This window comes from Sorex fumeus, unplaced genomic scaffold (assembly GCF_029834395.1).
Source record: "Sorex fumeus unplaced genomic scaffold, SorFum_2.1 ptg000005l, whole genome shotgun sequence".
Lineage (NCBI taxonomy): Eukaryota > Metazoa > Chordata > Mammalia > Eulipotyphla > Soricidae > Sorex > Sorex fumeus.
In genome coordinates, this window is record NW_026606062.1 from 6647848 (window position 1) to 6666280 (window position 18433).

Genomic DNA, 18433 nt, shown 5'->3' on the forward strand with positions numbered 1-18433 from the left:
GCCGGCGGCAACAAACAAACAAACCCGTCTGGGGGCGACGCCGCCCCTCCGGCTCCCCGCGCCCCGCACAAGGGCAAACCCCGCCCCGGGACCCCCAGCAGCGGGGCCGAGGGAACGGGTCTCCCCCCCACCCCCACCCCCACCCCCCAGGCCAGGGGTGTTTTGTTTTGTTTCCGTCTTTCCTCACATTTTTTTTGTTTTGTTTCTGTTTTTTTGGCCTCCAGCACCTCCGAGATTCCGGTGGTCCCGAGGGGGCCGCCCGGGAGGGGGCGGGAAGGGGGGAGGGGAACTCCCCCTCCAACTTGTTTGGAAACTCGAAGCCCACTCACTCGGGGCGGCGGGGGAAGGGGGCCGAGGCCCGGAGGTTTTACGTAACCCGCAGGGACACACACCAAGGGCCCGGCCGGCTCGCGACGCTCTCGCGCCTGGAGTGACAATCGGGGCCCCCCGCGCCCCCCCCCCCCGAGAGCGGGACGACCCCCCCCACACACACACACCCGGCCTCCTTCTCCCCCATCTGCAAGGATGCTCCGCACGGCCAAGTTTCGCCGCCCGCCCCCAACTCCCGGGGTCGCCGCCCTCCCCTCGGCCTCAACTTCCCCGGCTCCGAAAACTGCCCGGGGCCGACCCCCGTCCCCGTGCCCCGGCCGCGCCCCCGAGCAGGCAACCCCCGCCCCCCGCCCTTACTGTGCGCTGAAGTCACTCCGGCCTCTCCCTCCGGCTGACCCTCGCTGCCCACAACTGTTGTCACCCGAGCGGCTCCCTACTTTCCATTTCCGGGCCGGCCCCGGGCCCGGAGCCTCCCCTCGCCCGGTTTCCGGGGCCCCCATCCCATTTCCGGGGAACCCTTGGCCGTCCTCACACCCCCCACCTGCACTTCCGGCCCCCCACTTTCCCTCTTCCTAGACGCCCTCCGGACTCCGGCGCCCACTTCCGGCCCCCCGACGACCCCCTCCCCGCCCCCCCCCACACACACATACACACACTCGCACCCCTCACCCCAGGTTCCGTGAAGGGTCCTCCCCGGCGCGGGAGGCCCGGGCTGCGGGTTGGGGGTTCGACCCCTGCGACCCCCCCCCCCCCCACAAACTCCGGCCGCGAGCGCGTCGCCCCTCCACCAACCCCCGGCCCGGTCCTTCCGCGGCCGCCGCCGGAGCAGGCCGAGCGGGGACCGAGCGCGGCGCTGACACACACACACACACACACACACACGAACCGGCTTCCTGGGACTTTGGGTTCCAGCTCCTCCTCCTCCTCCCACCCCTCCTCCCCACGGCCCCCTTCCCCCTCGGGCCGGGCCGCGGCGCCCCCAATTACCTAGTTAGGCCCCAAAGTCTGCGGTCCGGACTCGGTGGCGCGGCGGCAACTTCCAACTCGCTCCCCCCACCCCCCTCCCCCGGCGGCGGCGGCGGCTCCTCGGGTCCCTTCAATTATCAGCTGAGCCGCAGCACCGCGCCCGGCGTGTGCCTCCGCCGCCCGCGCCGCCTCCCTCCCCGCCCGTTCCGACCAGCACCGCCCCCGCCCCCCCCACCCCACCACCACCAGCAGCAGCCGGCCGGGAACTACTTTGCCCTTCGACTCGGGCCGCCCGAGCAGCGCGCTCGTCCGCGGGACGGGCCCCGCTGCCTACTCGCGGCCCATCACATCGCTCCTCCCTCCGCCCCCCCACCGTCCGGCTCCACTCCCGCGGCGGCCGGCGCTCTCCTCCCGGATCCCTTCAAGGGACCAGGAAGGGGAATGGGCCGCTTCGCTCCGGGTATCCCTCCGCCGGGGTCACCCCCTCCCCCTCCGTGGTCGCAGGAACTAATTCCCCCTCCCCGTGGGGGTTACCGAGGGGTGGGGGGGGCTGCCGGCGGCGACTAGCTCACGGATTCGGGGGTCCTCCGTGACTCTGGGACGCGGGGAGGGGGGGGGGACGGTCACCCCCGAGCGAGGAGCCTCCCGGCGGCTCCCAAGCGGGCTTCGAGTTAAACTAGGGCTTTGGCCCCATGACCCCGACCAAGCCCCGCCCCTTCCTGGTTGTCTTAGCGACGGCGGTGGCGTCCCAAGATGGCGTCGTGGCTGCCGGAGACTCTGTTCGAAATCTTCCGACAAGGCTCGGCGCCGAGCAAGGACTATTACCAGGTGTTGGTCACCCGGTCTCAGGCAAGTGCGAGCCGCGGTCTACCTTCTCCCTCTCTCTCTCTCTTTCTTTCTGTCTCTCTCTCCTGTCTCCCCGGCCCGCCCCGGTGGCGCGCGGGGAACGCGAAGCCGCGCTAGGCCGGGAGCGGCCCGCGGCCCGCCGGAAGCGCCGGGCCCCGGCTCCGAGCCGAGAGAATTTTCCCTCGTCACCTCGGGCCTCCCTGGGCCGGCCCGGAGGGCGCCCCGCGCGTCGCTCCCCTGCCCCTGCCCCAGCCCCGGCCCCGGCCCCGGCCTCGACTCGTCCCCCCTCCGGCGAGCCTCCCCTCGCCTCGCCTCGGCCTCCCCCGCCGCGCCGCCGCCGCCCGCTCCGCGCTCCCCGCCGGCCGCCTACCCGCAGAGTTCTCTCCGCGCGAAGGGGGACAAACGGGCGGCCCCGGCCTGGCGTGCGGCCGCCCTGGGCGTGAGCGGCGACACCAACTGTCCCGAGGCGGCGCCGGCGGCGGCGGGGAGGGGAGCCGGGGCCGAGCTCGGGCCCAGGGTAGGACTTGGACGCGGACGGGCGGGCGGTTTTTTTCTTTTTTTTTTTGTATTTTTCCCCTCCCCCTCCCCCTCCCACTCCTCCCACTCCTCCTCCCCGTCCCCGATCTCAGCTGGGACCTCTGGCGACGGGCTGCGCCCCCGGGAGCCGCGGGCGTCCCGTCCCCTTCCCCGTTACCTTGTCGGAGCCCCTCTTCCGTCCCATGGAAAGTGTGCGGGGTGGGGGGCGGTGCGCGAGTGTCGGGGCCGCTCGGCGCGTCGGCCCCACCCACAATGACATCGGCTCGGCAACAATAAGCCGGAGGACCGGGTTTCCGCCCGGCAAGTAACCGTCGGCCCGGCCGTGCGACTCCGGGGTGCTGACGGAGGTGGGCTCGGGGGTTGGGGGGGGGGGGCTGTCACACACACACACACATATATATATATACACACACCGCCCCCCCACACACACACACAGCTACGAACCAGTGCCCCGGGGCTTCCGCTCGGACCCGGGCTCGGGGGTGGGGGGGTGGGAGGGGAGGCTGAGCCGGATACCTGGCACTCCGCCCCCCACCCACCCACCCCCCCACCCCGGGTTTTAGGAGAGGTTGATTAAATGAAATGTCGAACTTTGTGTCTCTTTGCTTGGGGACAGATATTTTGGCCGTTTTTTGGTCCCCACCCCCCGCCCCCCGGGCACTGTCGTAAGTCGCGGAATTTTTTTTTTTTTTTTACAGTTTGCAAACAGCATTTTTAAAAGCAGAAATGACGGGGGTTGGGCGAGGTAAACCCGATGATGGGAAGGGAGGGACACAGGCGCTGTGGGCACGAGGCTCTGGGTTCGAATCCCGGCACCGATCCCCGAAAAACCCCGAGGTCCATCTTATATTGAAAATCTGAGATTTATTAACTGCTGCGAGCAGGGCAGGACAGCCCGGTCGCAAAATTTCAATTAAAGTCCTTTTTTTTTTTTTTTTGACGGAATCTACACCGTCGGGGGTTTCTGGAAGTGCCTTTCTTTTAAGGACAGCTTTTGGGAGGAGCGTTCTTTGCACTTGGTTTTTAGAAGTAGGAGCCGAGCCTTTGGGCAGTTTCCTACACGGCAGGTCAACCAAAAGCAACATTGTCTTCCCAGATCCTTAACTCTGTGTTGGCATCCACCTCCAGTAAGGTGACACATCGGTGCTCCGCTTTCGAAAAATCCAAGATTTGTCTACTTAGATGCCCGGGAGATAGTGCGGTGAGAATTGCCTTGCCCTCCGCGCTGCCCACGCAGCTATAACCCTGGCACCACGTACGTTGTTCCGTAAGCCCAGAACTCTGCGTGGGTGTCCCACAAAAGTACCACAGAGGTTCCTATAATTGGTCTTTAAAAAAAAATTTTTTTTAATTCAAAAATTCTTTTTTTTTTTTTTGAGAATCTGGTATTAACAGCTCTGCCGGAATCTAATGTCCTGAGCCATACCAGTCAAATACTTGTTTATACCCGAGTAAGTTAGCCATCCCTCCTGGGATCAGTTTCCCCAAGAATGCCTCTGTTGTTGATGATGTTCTTCTTTGCTCGCTGGTGGCGCTGGGGCACTTGGCGTTCCTACTGCTTCAAATGAAATCCTTTTTTTTGTTGTTGTTTTTCTTTTCTTTTGATTTTCTTTCTGTGTGTGTTTTCACAAATCAAAAACCCTCCTTAATGTGTCCATCCCTAGGCTCTCTTCTTCCTGTCACTTGCTTGGATAGAGACTCCTTTTCAAAATCTGATCCTTTTTTTTTTGTAAGCAGAACTAAATATATTCACTACAGTTCTACCCTGTTGGAGTTTGTCTCTAGTCTGATTAATTCACTCTTTCTAAAGTAAAATTTGTAAGTAAAAAATAGTAAGCCCAAAAAATTCTTTGCAGTCAACCATTTTGAGAATATGCTATTTTCTAACCACAAGATAATTTTTCTAAGTCTCAGCACAGGAAACCAAACAACCAGTAAGAGGTGGTCTGACATAAATAAGTACTAAAAGACTAGAATTAAAATGTGTCTTATAAGATGCTCGTTTTTCTAGAGCAACTTTCTAAAATTAACTTGTGCTTTTTTCCCCTTCTCATTTGCTGCCATTTTTCTCCAAAATGTTTATTATCCAAAATATGCCCAGTGTTTTATATATGGCTTCTTCCTTCTCTTGATTCCTTCATTTATCGTTTTTCACTGCTTTTATTTTAGTTATTAATCCAAATAACTGCACATTTGGCATGGATTTGAGGGTAGATAGCCATCTCATTAATATCATTCATATCACCGTTAGCATAGTCCAGAATTAAATGCATAATGTATGTAAATATTTCCTTTGTTTTCTTGCTTGTTCTGCTACATTAAAAATTTATTTTTAACACCAGGGAGATCCTGTAGTCAGAGGGCCACCGTTCATCTTTGGCATGCGGGATGCCCGCATGACCTGAAAATAAAAATAAAAGTACATGTAGAGAACCAGGTAGATAGCTCAAAGGTCTTGAGCACATGCTTGATTTAGTCACCCTGAGTTTGACCTTTGGTGTCATATGGTCCCTGGAGCACCACTGGGAGCAGTGACACCCTCCCCTCAAGTACTGCTGGGTGTGGCGTGCATGGTGGGAGGGAGGAGGATGTTAATAGAGGTCTTCCCACTTAATGTGATGAGATTATGTTTTGTTTATTTGGGGCCACACCCTGTGACTGCTCAAGGTTTACACCTGGATCCATGCTCAGGGATAACTTCCATACCCAAGGGACCATATGGGGAGGGTGGGTGCCAGGATCAAACCCCCAAGACATGCCATGTGCAAGACAAGTGCCTAACCTGTGGTAGCACTTTCTCTCCAGCCCAAAGTGTTTTTTCTTTTTTTTTTTCTGAAAACTACTGAAAAAAATAGAGGTTGGGATCAATATATTTTAGTTCTCAGCTCTTAGACCTGCCCACACGGCATAGTCTGGCAAACTCCCCGTGGCGTACCCAATAAGCCAAATACCAGTAACAATGATGGGTCTCATTCTCCTAACCCTGAAAGAGCCTTGAATGTGGCACTTTTTAGAATCTCAGGGCTAGGACAAAGGAGACGGTACTGGTGCCTGCTCAGGGCAATCAGACAAACAACAGGATGATTGTGATTGTGATCTCAGCTCTTAGAAAATTCGGTGCCCTGCTTTCTAAATAAAAAATGTATCCAATCAAGGGCTGGAGACAGTCCCCAGGGTAAAATGCTCGCCTTGTATGCTGCCAACCTGGATTCAATCCCCAGCACCATGTATCATCCCCCAAGCAGCGAAAAGCCAAGAGCAAGCCCTCAACGCTGCTGAGTATGGCCCAAGAAATAACAAAAAAATTAATTATTTGTGGAGGGTTTTTTGTTTGGGACCATTCCTGGCCCTGAGCTCAGGGATCATTCATTTCTAGTGGGACACCAGATGTTTGGGGGGGAGGATGAACCACATGAGGTGCTAATGATTGGGCCTGCGTTGGCAAGTGCCTTACCTGCTCTACTGTCTCTCTGAGCCAACTGATCCAGTTATTCTCCAGTTTAGCTTGGGGATTTGGGATGGGGGGGGGGGGGATTGGTGATTTGTTTTTGTTTGGTGTGTTGATTTTTGGTCCACACCCAGGATACTCAAGACTTACTTCTGGCAGTGCTCTGGGATGCTGGGGATTGAACCCAGGCCGGGCCATGTGGGAAGCAAGTGCTTTACCCACTGAACCATCTCTCCAGTCTCCCATTATTTTCTAGTTTCAGTAGTATGTATATTTTCATTTATTGAATTCTAATCATGTTTAAAATAGTAGCTTTATAGTATGTTAGGACTGTCAACATTATTGAGTCTTGTTTAAGCCAAGGATATTTCACAATTGGCCTCAAGGGAAGTCTTAAGTTACGTTTCTGACTAAGGAGCCTTTCCTTATTCATTATTTGTTTTGTTTTTGTGTGGGGGGCCACACCTGGCAATTCTCTGGGCTTGCTCCTGGCTCTACGTGGGTGCGCAGAAGACCACATGGGATGCTGGGGATCAAACGCGGGTCGGCCATGCGCAAGACAAGTGCCTTACTCATTTTGTATGTTTGATTTGCAGTTTCCCATTTGTCTAGCAGTGCTCTCGGTGCAGTGCCAGGGCCTGGGGGTACACGGCTGCCCAAGCCCTGCAGGCTCCCCCCGCTGTGCCCCTGCTGAGCTGTACCGAGCAGTGCCCACACTGGGCCAGCAGCCTCCAAAGTGAGCGCCTGAAGCTCTGAACTGTCTCTCTAGCCCCCTTTCCTTGTTTTTAACCAGCAACTTGGCACTTGCTCTGGAGATGGGACTTTCGAGAAGAGGCCTGCCTCTTAGCAGCATGTCACTCAGTGATTCTGATGTGCCGGGCGCTGGTCTAGCTGCATAACCTCGGTGAACCGAAGGCCCCTCATTAAGCAGATCATCTGCTCTGAGAACAGAGTTAGGACCTAATTTATGCACCCAGTTGAATGCTCGAACTTTGGGGTTTGGGCTTTTGGTTTTGGGTTTTTTGATGTTTTGGTGGTTGGGGAAGCTGTCGTTGCCTGGGCCCTGTGCCTTGCTCCAGAGTTCTTATGCCTAGAAGTGAGACCTGGCAGTGCTCAGAGCACCATGTGTGGTGCAGGGGATTCGAGCCCGGGTTGACTGCATGCCAGACAAGCACCCCAGTACAAATCTTCTGGCCCTGACCCCTGACTTTTTCTTTGTTTGTTTATTTGTTTTTTAAATTTTTGTTTTCTTTTTGGGTCACACCTGGCAATGCTCAAGGGTTACTGCTGGCTCTGCGCTCAGGAATTATTCCTGGCAGTGCTCAGGGGCCCATATGGGATGCCAGGGACTGAATCCAGGTCAGACATGTGCAAGGCAAATGCCCTCCCCTCTGAACTATCGGTCCTGCCCCTTTGTTTTTAAAATCCTGAGGAAGTTCGTGAGCAATGATCAAGTTAATGAACAGTATAAACACTTGAAAATCTGAGTTTAGAGAAAACAAAAATCACTTTAGGAGGCCCCAGAAGGCTATCGTGCCTGTATTTTCATCTTGAAAATCTGGCTTCTTTGCTCACTGGAAAGAGAAGTGTTTCCCTCCGGTGATCAGAACTGGTGGCATAGGTTCAGCATGATAAATACCAACAAACTGTTCTCGTCGGGAACCTTATGCCGAGCAGGGGCGACGCAGGCAACCAGCCTCTTACTTCCAGTAATAGGTGGTCTAGCCCTCGGCAGCCCTGCTCCGCAAGTAGTCGCTGAGAGTGACTTCGAGTAACCAGTCAGGAGTAGTTCCTGAGCACCACCAGGTATGACGCCCCCCCCCCAAAAAAAATTGGGGGTAATCGATTGTTTTTTTTTAATTTTTGTGATTGTGGAGGACAGCACACCTGGTGGTGCTGGGCTAAAACCCAGGGCCGGGTGTGTGCTTCAGCCCTTGCACCACGGTCTTCGCCCTTGGTCTTATTTTATCTGTCTTATTAAATCCTATTTAAAACTTCAGAAAGGCACCAGGAGCTAATGTTGTTATCTCGGGGAGAAGCAAATTTACTCTCCAAAAATGGCAAGTATGTTTGACCCACTGCGGAGTTGTTGCAGCTGATGAACTGAAAACACCTGAGGTCACATGCCAGCCTGGGACAGGAAGCTGCCCGCTTGGTGACTTCTGAAAAAGGAATGAAAGCAAACTACCCTTGCAGGCTGGCATCTGCTGGACCTCGGAGCACAAGCACCCAGGGGATTGCCAGCCAAGGCCCACGGTAAAGCTTTGCCCTCAGCCTCGTAGGAAAGGCTGACCCAGGCCCCTGTGACCAGCAGCTCCACGCCTGGGGTTTCGGTCAAAGCAGACTTTATGTGCATGTAGGGATACAGACACCAGAAGGGTGTAGTAATTGTAAAAGCATCTTTCTCCTCCATCCCGGAAATAAGGCTAAAGTGTGATTCGTTTATAGCAGAGAACAACGCAGTGCAGACGTGTACAACTTTATGATGAGTGTCTATTTCAGCCAGCCAAATTAAGTCTTAACAAGTTGCTGGGCTAAACATGGAGTGATTCCATTAAAAATGTCTTAGGTGTGCCAGAGAGATTGTGGCATAGAGGTTAAGACTTGCCTGCAGCCAAATTTGGTTCGATCCCTGGCACTGCATGTGGTCTCCAGTACACCGCCAGAAGTGATCCCTTGAGCTCCACTAGGAGCACCGTGGGTGAAGTCATTTATTTGTCTGTCCCAAAGTTTTGGGAGCCAGAGAGATAGTACGGGGTAAAGTTGCTTGCCTCGGATGTGGCAGGTTCCAGTGCAATCCCCAGCCCTGAGCATTGCTGGGAATGATGCCTGAGCACAAAGCCAGGAGTAGCCCCCTGAGCAAGTGGACTGCTGCTAAGCTAGCACTCCGACCCAAGACATGATGGGGGAGGATTTTTGCCTTGTACGTGTGAGATGTGTGGTTCTGGATTTGATCTTTGCTACCACAAAAAAAAAAAAAGAAAAAAGAAACATTTTACTGTGTTTTAGATAAATGTTTGTAAAGTTTAAATGTGTGTGGGGGAAGGGGAGCACACAGTCCTGGAAGGCTACTCCTCGTTCAGTGCTCAGGGAACCATATAAAGCCAGGATCAAACCTAGGGTTTCATTCATGCAAAGCAGCTGCTCAACCATCCAGCCCCAGCCCATATACACTTGAAATAAAGTTTCAGAGGGAAAAACACCACCTAGAGTGACTCACTCTTCAGGAGTTTAGGGTTTCACTTACTGCGTCGCTCATTCCGAAGAGGGAATTTTTCTGCTGAAGATCTGTGTGACCAGAGAAAAGCAGTGCCAGTTGGAAGTGAAAGTGGAAGCAGCCGTGTCACTGCCCCCTGCCTCAGCACCTGCCTGCACCAGTGTTGATCACCGGGTCACCCGAGATCCTGATGTCTCCATTGGCGCACAGGGATCTGTTCCGTTTCAACAAGTTTCAAATGGGCGCAGATGGGCTTGTCACAACTCTTTAAGATTTTGGTATCTGAGAATGGGAGGTAACCGGAGTGTGTTTGTGTGTGTGTGGGCGGGGGGGGGGGGGGTTGCCCTCGCTTGCCTCGTATGGTGGGGGGGGTTGTACTCCTAAGTGGAAAAAGTTACTGGAGAAAAAAGCAGGGGGAGAGGTGTTTGCCATGCATGCAGCCGACCCAGGTTCGAGTCACAGCATCCCATATGGTCCCCTGAGCACTGCCAGGAGTAATTCCTGAGTGCATAAGCCAGGAGTAACCCCTTTGGAATGCCGGGTGTGACCCCCCCCCAAAAAAAAAGCAGGGGGTGGTCCACAAAGAAAACTATCAGGTCCCCAGTGGTGAAATTTCAAGAGCAAACTTTCTCGTGCAGACAGAATCATTCTATACAGTCATTAGATCGCGTGTTTGGGGAGCCAGATGGAGTACATTCAACCTGGTGTGGCGAGTCAGGAACCCCCAGTCAGATTTCACTAGCCACACCCCGCACCCCCTAGTGTCCCCTGGAGAAGAGCGAAAAACAACCTAACCATTCCACTCTGTCGCGGACACTAAGGCAACTTCCCCGCTGTCCAGATATGAAGCCTCTGATGCCCATTCTGCGCCCCGGCCACCGTTGCCCTTGGCACCTGGGGAGAACTCCCGCCGCTCCTTTGAAGGCCCCAACTCCGCCCGAAGGGTGTACAGGTTTCTTTCCTTTGCCCCTCACTGTGTCTCGCCTGGACTTAGCTTCCTTGCCAGCTGCCCCTCCCCCCAAGCCCTAGGTCACTCCCGCTGCCCTGCAGAGACAGCTTTTCCCCTGCGCCATACCTCGGGGCGGCTCAACGCCCAGCCTGGCCCCGGCCTGTCCTTCGGAGTCCGGCGGTAGTAAACAGCCCCAGTCCTGCCCTACAGGTTCCCCCGGTGTTGGGGCGTCCTGTCTCCTGGCCCTCACGTGTGACACGCTTTGGAAAAATGACTACCAAGCTGGCAACACCCTAGGATATGCCAAATTAGAGTTGCGAAATCCTTCCTCGTCACTGGCGATTCCATTTGATCTTTCGAAGTGGCAGGTGGCGCTTTGGGGGACAGAAGAAGAGGCCCTGGGGGGTGGGGGTGGAAATTGCACAGAGCATCCTTTGGGGCTGGCCCAGACTGTCCACCCATTGGGTGGGGCCCCGTCCCAGCGTCGTCCTTCCCTCCAGAACACCACCGCGGTCTCACCTTCTCCAGGCTCAAGCCTGCGACACACATTTGCCTCCTAATTATATGGGGCAGTAGAGCACTTAATTGGGAGTCACATGAGTCATGGATCCTTGGTTCCTCCGGCTCGGTTCCTAGCTCTTGGCCCAGCGTCGAAGCCGTGTCAGTTGGCTCACGGCATAATGAGGTCACGGGTCTGAGGGCTCAGGTATGAGCCTGCTATTGCTCGGGAAAAGACCGTGCCTGCTTCACGTGTCCTTTTTAGTCTTTACTCTTTGAAACTTTGGCCTTGCATCACGGCCTCTGTGTGAGCAGGTGTAAACCTTCACCTGCCCAAGGCCCCGTCTGCAGCTCAGACGAAGGCTCAAGGGTCCAGTTAGAAGGGAGCACCCTGGGCTAAACATTCTGTTTCCTTCTCTTCACCAGAACTTCCATCGCCTTTCAAATCCTGTGAGCGATTTCCTCCGAGCATCTCCAGAGCTGACGTGCTAGAGAGAGCGTGCTTTTGGGGAACCCCCAGGGTGCCCGCTGGGTAACAGCAAAGGCCAAAGAAATGTTTTGCGTATCCAGATTGCATTTCCTGCTTCTAGTATTCAAACGGCCCCTTTCTGTGAAAATGAGTGTAATGACTTTGGGGGTTTTTTGCTTTTGGTTTTGGGGGGGGGGGGGGTGTTGAGAGAAGATAGGCCATATCCATTGGTGCTCAGGGAGCACTCCTGGCCGGGGGTTGGAGGACCATATGTAGTGCCAGGGATGGAACCCGGAGTGTCGCGTTCAAGGTAAATGCCCCACTCGACGTCCTCTCTATCCAGCACCTGTAGTGGGTGCCCTTCAGGTAGCTCACCACTGCATTGCTGAATTTCTTCTTGTCATCAGCTTACAGTTTCCACACAGATACCTACTGGGTGGTTTGGCTGATTCCGACTGAATAGATCCATTGTGAGAATTGATGACTTTAAAACATCAAGTTTCCAATCTACTTACCCAAAGAAGTATATCCTTCCTTTTAGAAATTGGGTTTGGGGGGGAGGGGTGCTGAAGGTACACTAGGACAGACCTCAGGGCACCAGCATTGCCGGCATCTGGTCACTAGTCAAGTCCCAAGTCTCTCTCTCGCACCAAGCGTGATCCTGGCAGCGACAAGCCTGACATCTCCACTGGGTGTGATTCCCAGCTCCACAGTATCCAGGCGTAAGGAGGGTGTGCACGTGTGAGACCCCACCCCTCCACCCCTCCCCACCAAGCATCAGCACTATACCTACACCTCAGGTAAGAGTGTGAGCACTGGGGCTGGAGTGATAGCACAGCGGGTAGGGCCTTTGCCTTGCATGCGGCCAACCCAGGTTCGATTCCCAGCATCCCATATGGTCCCCCGGGCACCGCCAAGGGTAATTCCTGAGTGCATGAACCAGGAGTAAGCCCTGTGCATTGCCAGGTGTGACCCAAAAATTAAAAAAAAAAAAAAAAAGAGTGTGAGCACTGGGGTCAGAGAGAGAGTCCAGCAGGGAAGGCGCTTGCCTGCTGTCGTGCATGTGATCCGGGGCACCCCGTTGGGTCCCCCAACACCCTGAGTGACCCCTGAGCAGTGATCCCTGAGCTCAGAGTCAAGAGCAAGCCCTGGTGTGGCCCAGGAAGCACCGAGTGGAGTGGGCAAACACCCCGACCTCCTGTGAAACCCCCAGTGAGCACCACAGCCAGACGTGCGTGTGACCCAGGCCACAGCAACAGGGAAGCCGGAAAGAAACAGCGTTTTCCAGAAGAGTCTTTCGGGTCTTTTAAATTTTGCTCAGTTAATTCCTGGGGTTAGAAGTCAAAATCTTACATATGTTTTGTTAGATTTCTCAGTGCTTGGACATTTTATTGTAAGAGTCCCAAAAATGCATTTTTTATTTGTAAGTAATAATTAAAAAAAGCATGATAAGAAAATGTTTCTGCTGTATTTCCTTTTATCTGGCGATTTGCTATGACCCTGCTTCTCATAGTTGGTTCTCGGGTTTCCTGGCATGCCGTCTGTGCGTGATGGCGGTGCCCTTCCTTTCTTACCCACACATCTGCCCTCCCGGTGGGAGATCGCGCAGCCCACGGTAGGGCGATACCGGTGAGATTTACGGGAAGGCTTTCATTACTTCCCCATTGTGCTTGATGCATTTAGAAACCTTACGTCTAAGGTCTGCTTTTAATTTTGTTACAAGATTATTTTGAGGCACAGAGAGATCGGACTGCAGGTAACGCGCTTGTCTTGCACGAGACAGACCCGGGTTTGATTCCCCAGGATCAGGTATGATCCCGTAAGCCTGGAGCACTGTTGAGTGTGCTCCCCACTCCCCCCAAAAAAAGGGATTCTGTTTTGAGTAGAGAGTAGATTTCATTTGAAAACAAAATAGTTGCAGGTCAGAGATAGCATAACAAGCTGCACACATACTTTGTATGCAGGAGCTTTGGGTTCAATGCCCGGCACCTCATGGCCCCCGAGCACCTCCAGTGTAACCCCGTACTGAAGATAATAGTAGCACTGTCCACTGTAGCACTGTCCTCCCATTGTTCATCGATTTGCTCGAGGGCACCAGTAACATCACCATCGTGAAACTTGTTATGTTTTTGGCATCTCGAATACGCCATGGGGAGCTTGCCTGGCTCTGTCATACGAGCAGGATATTCTCGGTAGCTTGCCAGACTCTCCGAGAGGGACAGAGGAATCGAACCCGGATCAGCCACGTGCAAGGCAAACACCCTACCTGCTGTGCTATCGCTCCAGCCCCTATAATAGTAGAAGTTTTTTAATTATATATATATATTATACATATATATATTATAGTGCTGAGGAGAGATTACTTGAGAGCTGGAGCAAGTGCTTTGCACGTTGGAGCCAGGTTGAAAGCAGTAATGCAGAAAGAGGCTTCTCCTTTAGTGGGGGACAATAACCACCCCCCCCCAAAATTTTTTTTCCCTGCTCTGTAAAACTGAGAAAGGGCAATTTAGGTGTCCTTGGCTGCCCAAGTCCCAGGTGGGGCTTACAGGGGCGGCTCCCTCAGGAAGCTTGTGGTTCTGGCCACAAGACTGAGTACAAGAAGGTTTGCGTGGGGAGGGAGAGAGTCTCAGTGGGAGATTCCTGAGGCCTGGATTGGGCCGAGCCCCAGACCAAGAGGAGGCCAGGGCTGCCTTCTGTGCACGCAATACTAGCTCGGGTCAGCAACAAGGACCACCGAGAGGAAGTGGCCAGGAAGCAGGTCAGAGAATGGCACAGAAATTAGGGGCTTGCCTTGCACGCGGCTGAGCCAAGTTTGATCCCTGGCACCCCATATGGTCCCCGAAGCCCCACCAGGAGTAAACCCTGAGCACCACCAGGTGTGGCCCAAAAAAACAAGAATAATGACTTGCTTTCAGGTTCTCCTTTGGTTTCACAAACAGATGTCCCTGTGAGGTTCCACTGGTGACCTTGTTCCCATCTCCTCTTGGGAATGTTTCTGTAGCTGAAAACTCGTTGTCCAGAAGAAACACCTACGCCCGCGAATGTTTCATAGACCCAAGTTTTATTGCGTGCGCTTGTGCCTCAAAACCTCATTGAACATGTTTTGGGACCAGCCCCAGAGGAAAGCATCCGTCAGCGCTGAGCACAGGGAGTTTTCTTACAAGCGTGTGATTGTCTGGCGAGGCCGGGCTCTAACCGGGCCTCTGGCTCCCCACCTCTGCGCGGCAGGTCGCAGCGGAGAGAGAGAGCGTGAACAACAGGACAGGCGCAGAAGCACAAGCTTGGCATAAAATCCTGGACCCCTGAGAAATCACAGCACACACCTGGACAGGTACAAGCAGGAGGGCGCTTGCCCTACACACAGCCGACCCAAGGTCAATCCCGGGCACCCATTATGGTCTCCCAAGCCCCACCTGGAGTGATCCCTGAGCACAGAGCCAGGAGTAAGCCCTGAGCACCCCCCTGGGGTGGCTCAGAAGACACACTGATGTGACGGAACGGTGGGGGCAGCGAAATTTCTGAGGCCCAGAGGCGAGCTGAGGCTAGACCAAGGGCAGGGCCACCTCTGGACAGGGGATATGTTCCTCAAGCCCGGGTGTTTCTGGAAGGGCCACAGAGACCCTTCAGGAAGTTCCCCAGACCTCTGGGAGGAACTTCCTGAACACTGATCCCAGAAGAGCCTGCCAGCGTCAAGGGAGTGGCCCAAATCCCACACATATTGGCCCGTCTGGCCAGGGAGACAGACAGCACCAAGGACAGGGCACATGCTCTTCATGCAGGGTCCCAGGGTTTAGTCCCATACACCACATGGTGCCCTGGATTCAGGAGTAGACCTAGAGTATACTGCTGGGTCTGGAGCGATAGCACAGCGGTAGGGCGTTCGCCTTACAAGCGGCCAACATGGCCGACCCAAGTTCGATTCCTCCGCCCCTCTCGGAGAGCCCGGCAAGCTACCGAGAGTATTCGATATGCCAGACACAGTAACAACAAGTCTCCAGTGGAGACATTACTGGGCCCGCTCGAGCAAATCGACGATCAACGGGAGGGCCTTTACCTTTTATACTGCTGGGTAGGGCCAAAGCCACCCCCCCCCCCCCCCACACACACACACACTCCAAAGAAAAATTAGATCTTGACAATCTTACCAGTTACATTCAGCTAAGGAAAGGTTTTTGGTTTGGGGGGGCCACATCTGGTGGTACTCAGGGCTTACTCCTGGCTCCGGTGCCTGGGGGGAGCAGGGGTCACTCCTGGCTCTGATCCGGGGATGCCAAGTGTTGTATATGGGCCACCTGCACGCAAAGCAGGTGTCCCAGCCCATCGGGCCTCAGAGAATTGATCTCTCTGTCTCTACGGCGTTTTAGCACGGCAATATTCAGTGCTCTGTTTGAATGTGGTATTTGCAGCGAGGAGACAGGAATTGGGGTAGACACCGTCAATGACCCCTCCCGGAATCAAACTCTGCCTCCTCACTCTTGACGGGTGTGTCCTGGAGTCTTTGAATTGAAGAGTACTGTGAAATCAACGTGACATTTTTTTTTAAACGCCGTCGATTCAGTCATTCAACAATTGCCAGCATGCCTTCTGGGTGCCAGATGCTGTGCAAAGCACCCAGGATGTAATAAAGAGCAAAAGGACATATTCTCTCCCCTTCTGGAGCTGGAGACTGATCAAATAAACCCCAGCCAGACTGCGACCGCAGCTGAACAAGATGCCAGGCCTAGTGAGAGCTCTCCAGGAGACGTGCCTTGAGCACCGATGCAGCCTCTCTGCCCTCCACAGGAAGTGGAGCTTGTTCTGCCCTCAGGCAGGTGGGGCAGGGGCAAAGGTGAGGGCTAAAGCCAAGGGTGAGGCCATGCGGGAGTCTTCAGCATCACCTGGAGCTCTGCCCTGATGCTAGGGGAATCTGGAGCCATGGCTTTTTAAGGGGACAAAGGTGGGCAGGAGAAGTGAGCACAGGGGTGACTGATCCCTCAGCACGGCCAGGAGGAGCCTGGAGCCCAGAGCCAGGAATAAGCCCTAAGCACCAACAGGTGCAACTCAAAAGAGGGGAAATGGATGAGAGGATGAACCTTTATCCCACACTGCGGTGCACACCCTTTTTTTTTTTTTTTAATACATATATTTCCAGAATGGAAGTTCAATTAACACTGGGGAAGAGGAAGTTGGATACGTATCGCAGAGGTTAAGGCGCTTGCCTTGCCTCTTTCTGACCTGGTTCAAATCCCCACATGTGGTCCCCTAATGCCCTGAACATCACCAGGCATCACTCTGAACACAGCCAAGAACAGCTGCTGAACATCACTGGGTGTGGCCCAAAGTAGAAATTAGGTAAAAGGTAAAGGCCCTCCCGTTGATCGTCGATTTGCTCGAGCGGGCCCAGTAACGTCTCCATTGGAGACTTTGTTGTTACTGTGTTTGGCATATCGAATACTCTCGGTAGCTTGCCGGGCTCTCCGAGAGGGGCGGAGGAATCGAACTCGGGTCGGCCATGTTGGCCGCTTGTAAGGCGAACGCCCTACCCGCTTGAAATAAAGATTAGGGGCCTGGAGAGTGGGTAAGGAGATTGCCTTGTATGCAGCCAACCCAGGTTCAATCCCCATATGGTCCCCCTGAGCACCACCAGGAGTGATTCCTGAGTGCAGAGCCAGGAGTAACCCCTGAGCAATGCTGGGTGTGGTCCCAAACCCCCGCAAGAAAAAACATTTTTTTTCCCCTGGGCTATACATAAAATAATGTTGCAACTTGAAGTCAGTAACATTTTAGAGTTGTTGAAATATGTTAATCAGACTTTGATTTTTTATTGTTTTTAATTTAACTTCTTTATTTATTTTGCAGTATCAGGGTTCAAACCCATGGTCTCACAAATGCAAGGCCATGAGCTAGAGTAATGGTATAGAAGTAGGGTGCTTGCCTTGCATGTGGCCGACCTAGGTTCAATCCCCGGCATCCTGTATGGTCTCCCAAGCCTGCAGGAGTAATCTCTGAGCACGGCCAGATGTGCCTCCCCCTCAAAAAAAAAAAAAAAACAATGACTAAAAACAAACAAAAATGCTAGGCCAATACTGTACCTCTGGCTCTGAATTGTATTCCCAAACCTAGGATATCAAATTTGCATTTAGAAAGTTCAGTCTCTGGCCAGAGAGCTAGTACAGGGCTTAAGAAACTGGCTTTGGGACTGGAGCAATAGCACAGTGAATAGGGCGTTTGGTTCGATTCCCAGCATCCCATATGGTCCCCCGAGCACCACCAGGAGCAATTCCTGAGTGCAGACCCAGGAGTAACCTCTGAGCGCCTGTGGGTGTGACCCAAAAAGCAAAAAAGAAAGAAAGAAAGAAACTGGCCTTGCATGTAGCCTGTCCCAGTTATATGCCTACCCAGCACACACGTGGTCCTCTAAGCAGTGCCAGGAGTGACCCAAATCCCACCTCCCAACCAATTTTTTTTTTAGTAAAAATAAAAGACTCCCTCTGGATGTAGGGCAAAAGAACAAATTGTTGGCTATCTGCATGGATCAAGATTTTCTTTCTATCATTTTATAATACTAAAATTGACTAAAGGCCTTGCTTCAATACTAATTTTCCTCTCTCTTGCACTGCCTAGTGTTTAGGTTCTCGTAGGAATAGTTTCTTTGCTCTCCTTTGATAGTAAACACAATTCTGAATTGTTTTAAAAAAATAGCTAGAGTGCCCAGAAAGCGAGTACAGTTGTTTAGTGCTTGCCTTGCACACAGCTAACCCACGTTCCATCCACAGCACCACTGTGGTCCACCCAAGCCCCAGAAGGAGTGACCCCTGAGCACAGCGCCAGGGAACCTGGGCTCAGCCCCAGGCACTGCTGTTTTTGGGCAATGTGGCCCAAAAACAGAAAACAGAAAGGTACATAGGCGCACTTACCAGAAGCCTAACTCTGTGCTGGGTCTTCTCTTAAAAAAAAAAAAAAAAGAAAGAGTTGGTAAGCAAATAGTGATAAATTTGTACTGAATTTCCTTAAGAGATGGGGGTGTGACTCAGTGATAGATTACTTACCGTGGCATGGGTAACCCCCTGGTTTCAATCTCTGAGACCACCAAAAAAAGGAAACATCTCCTTTAAAAGTTTCTTCTGTGAAAAGCTGAAAGTTTAGAGCCAAAGCAATAGTTTAATGGGTAGGGCACTTGCTTTGCATATGGCC

General features: G+C 53.5%; 2 protein-coding genes across 14 annotated transcripts in view; one reads left to right on the plus strand and one right to left on the minus strand.

The window, feature by feature from the left end:
- The window catches only part of TRIP12 (thyroid hormone receptor interactor 12), a 142401-nt gene extending 140982 nt beyond the window's left edge, over positions 1-1419 (minus strand). For all 13 annotated transcript variants that reach the window (XM_056122040.1, XM_056122046.1, XM_056122035.1 and 10 more), the window contains exon 1: positions 1318-1419. The gene's annotated coding sequence lies outside the window, so the exon portion shown is untranslated. The remainder of the gene's footprint in view (positions 1-1317) is intronic.
- Positions 1420-1929: 510 nt separating this feature from the next.
- The window catches only part of FBXO36 (F-box protein 36), a 109180-nt gene continuing 92676 nt past the window's right edge, over positions 1930-18433 (plus strand). Inside the window, exon 1 of the mRNA XM_056121415.1 lies at positions 1930-2145. Within this exon, the coding sequence (XP_055977390.1) occupies positions 2050-2145 (96 nt within the window). The 5' untranslated portion in view covers positions 1930-2049. The remainder of the gene's footprint in view (positions 2146-18433) is intronic.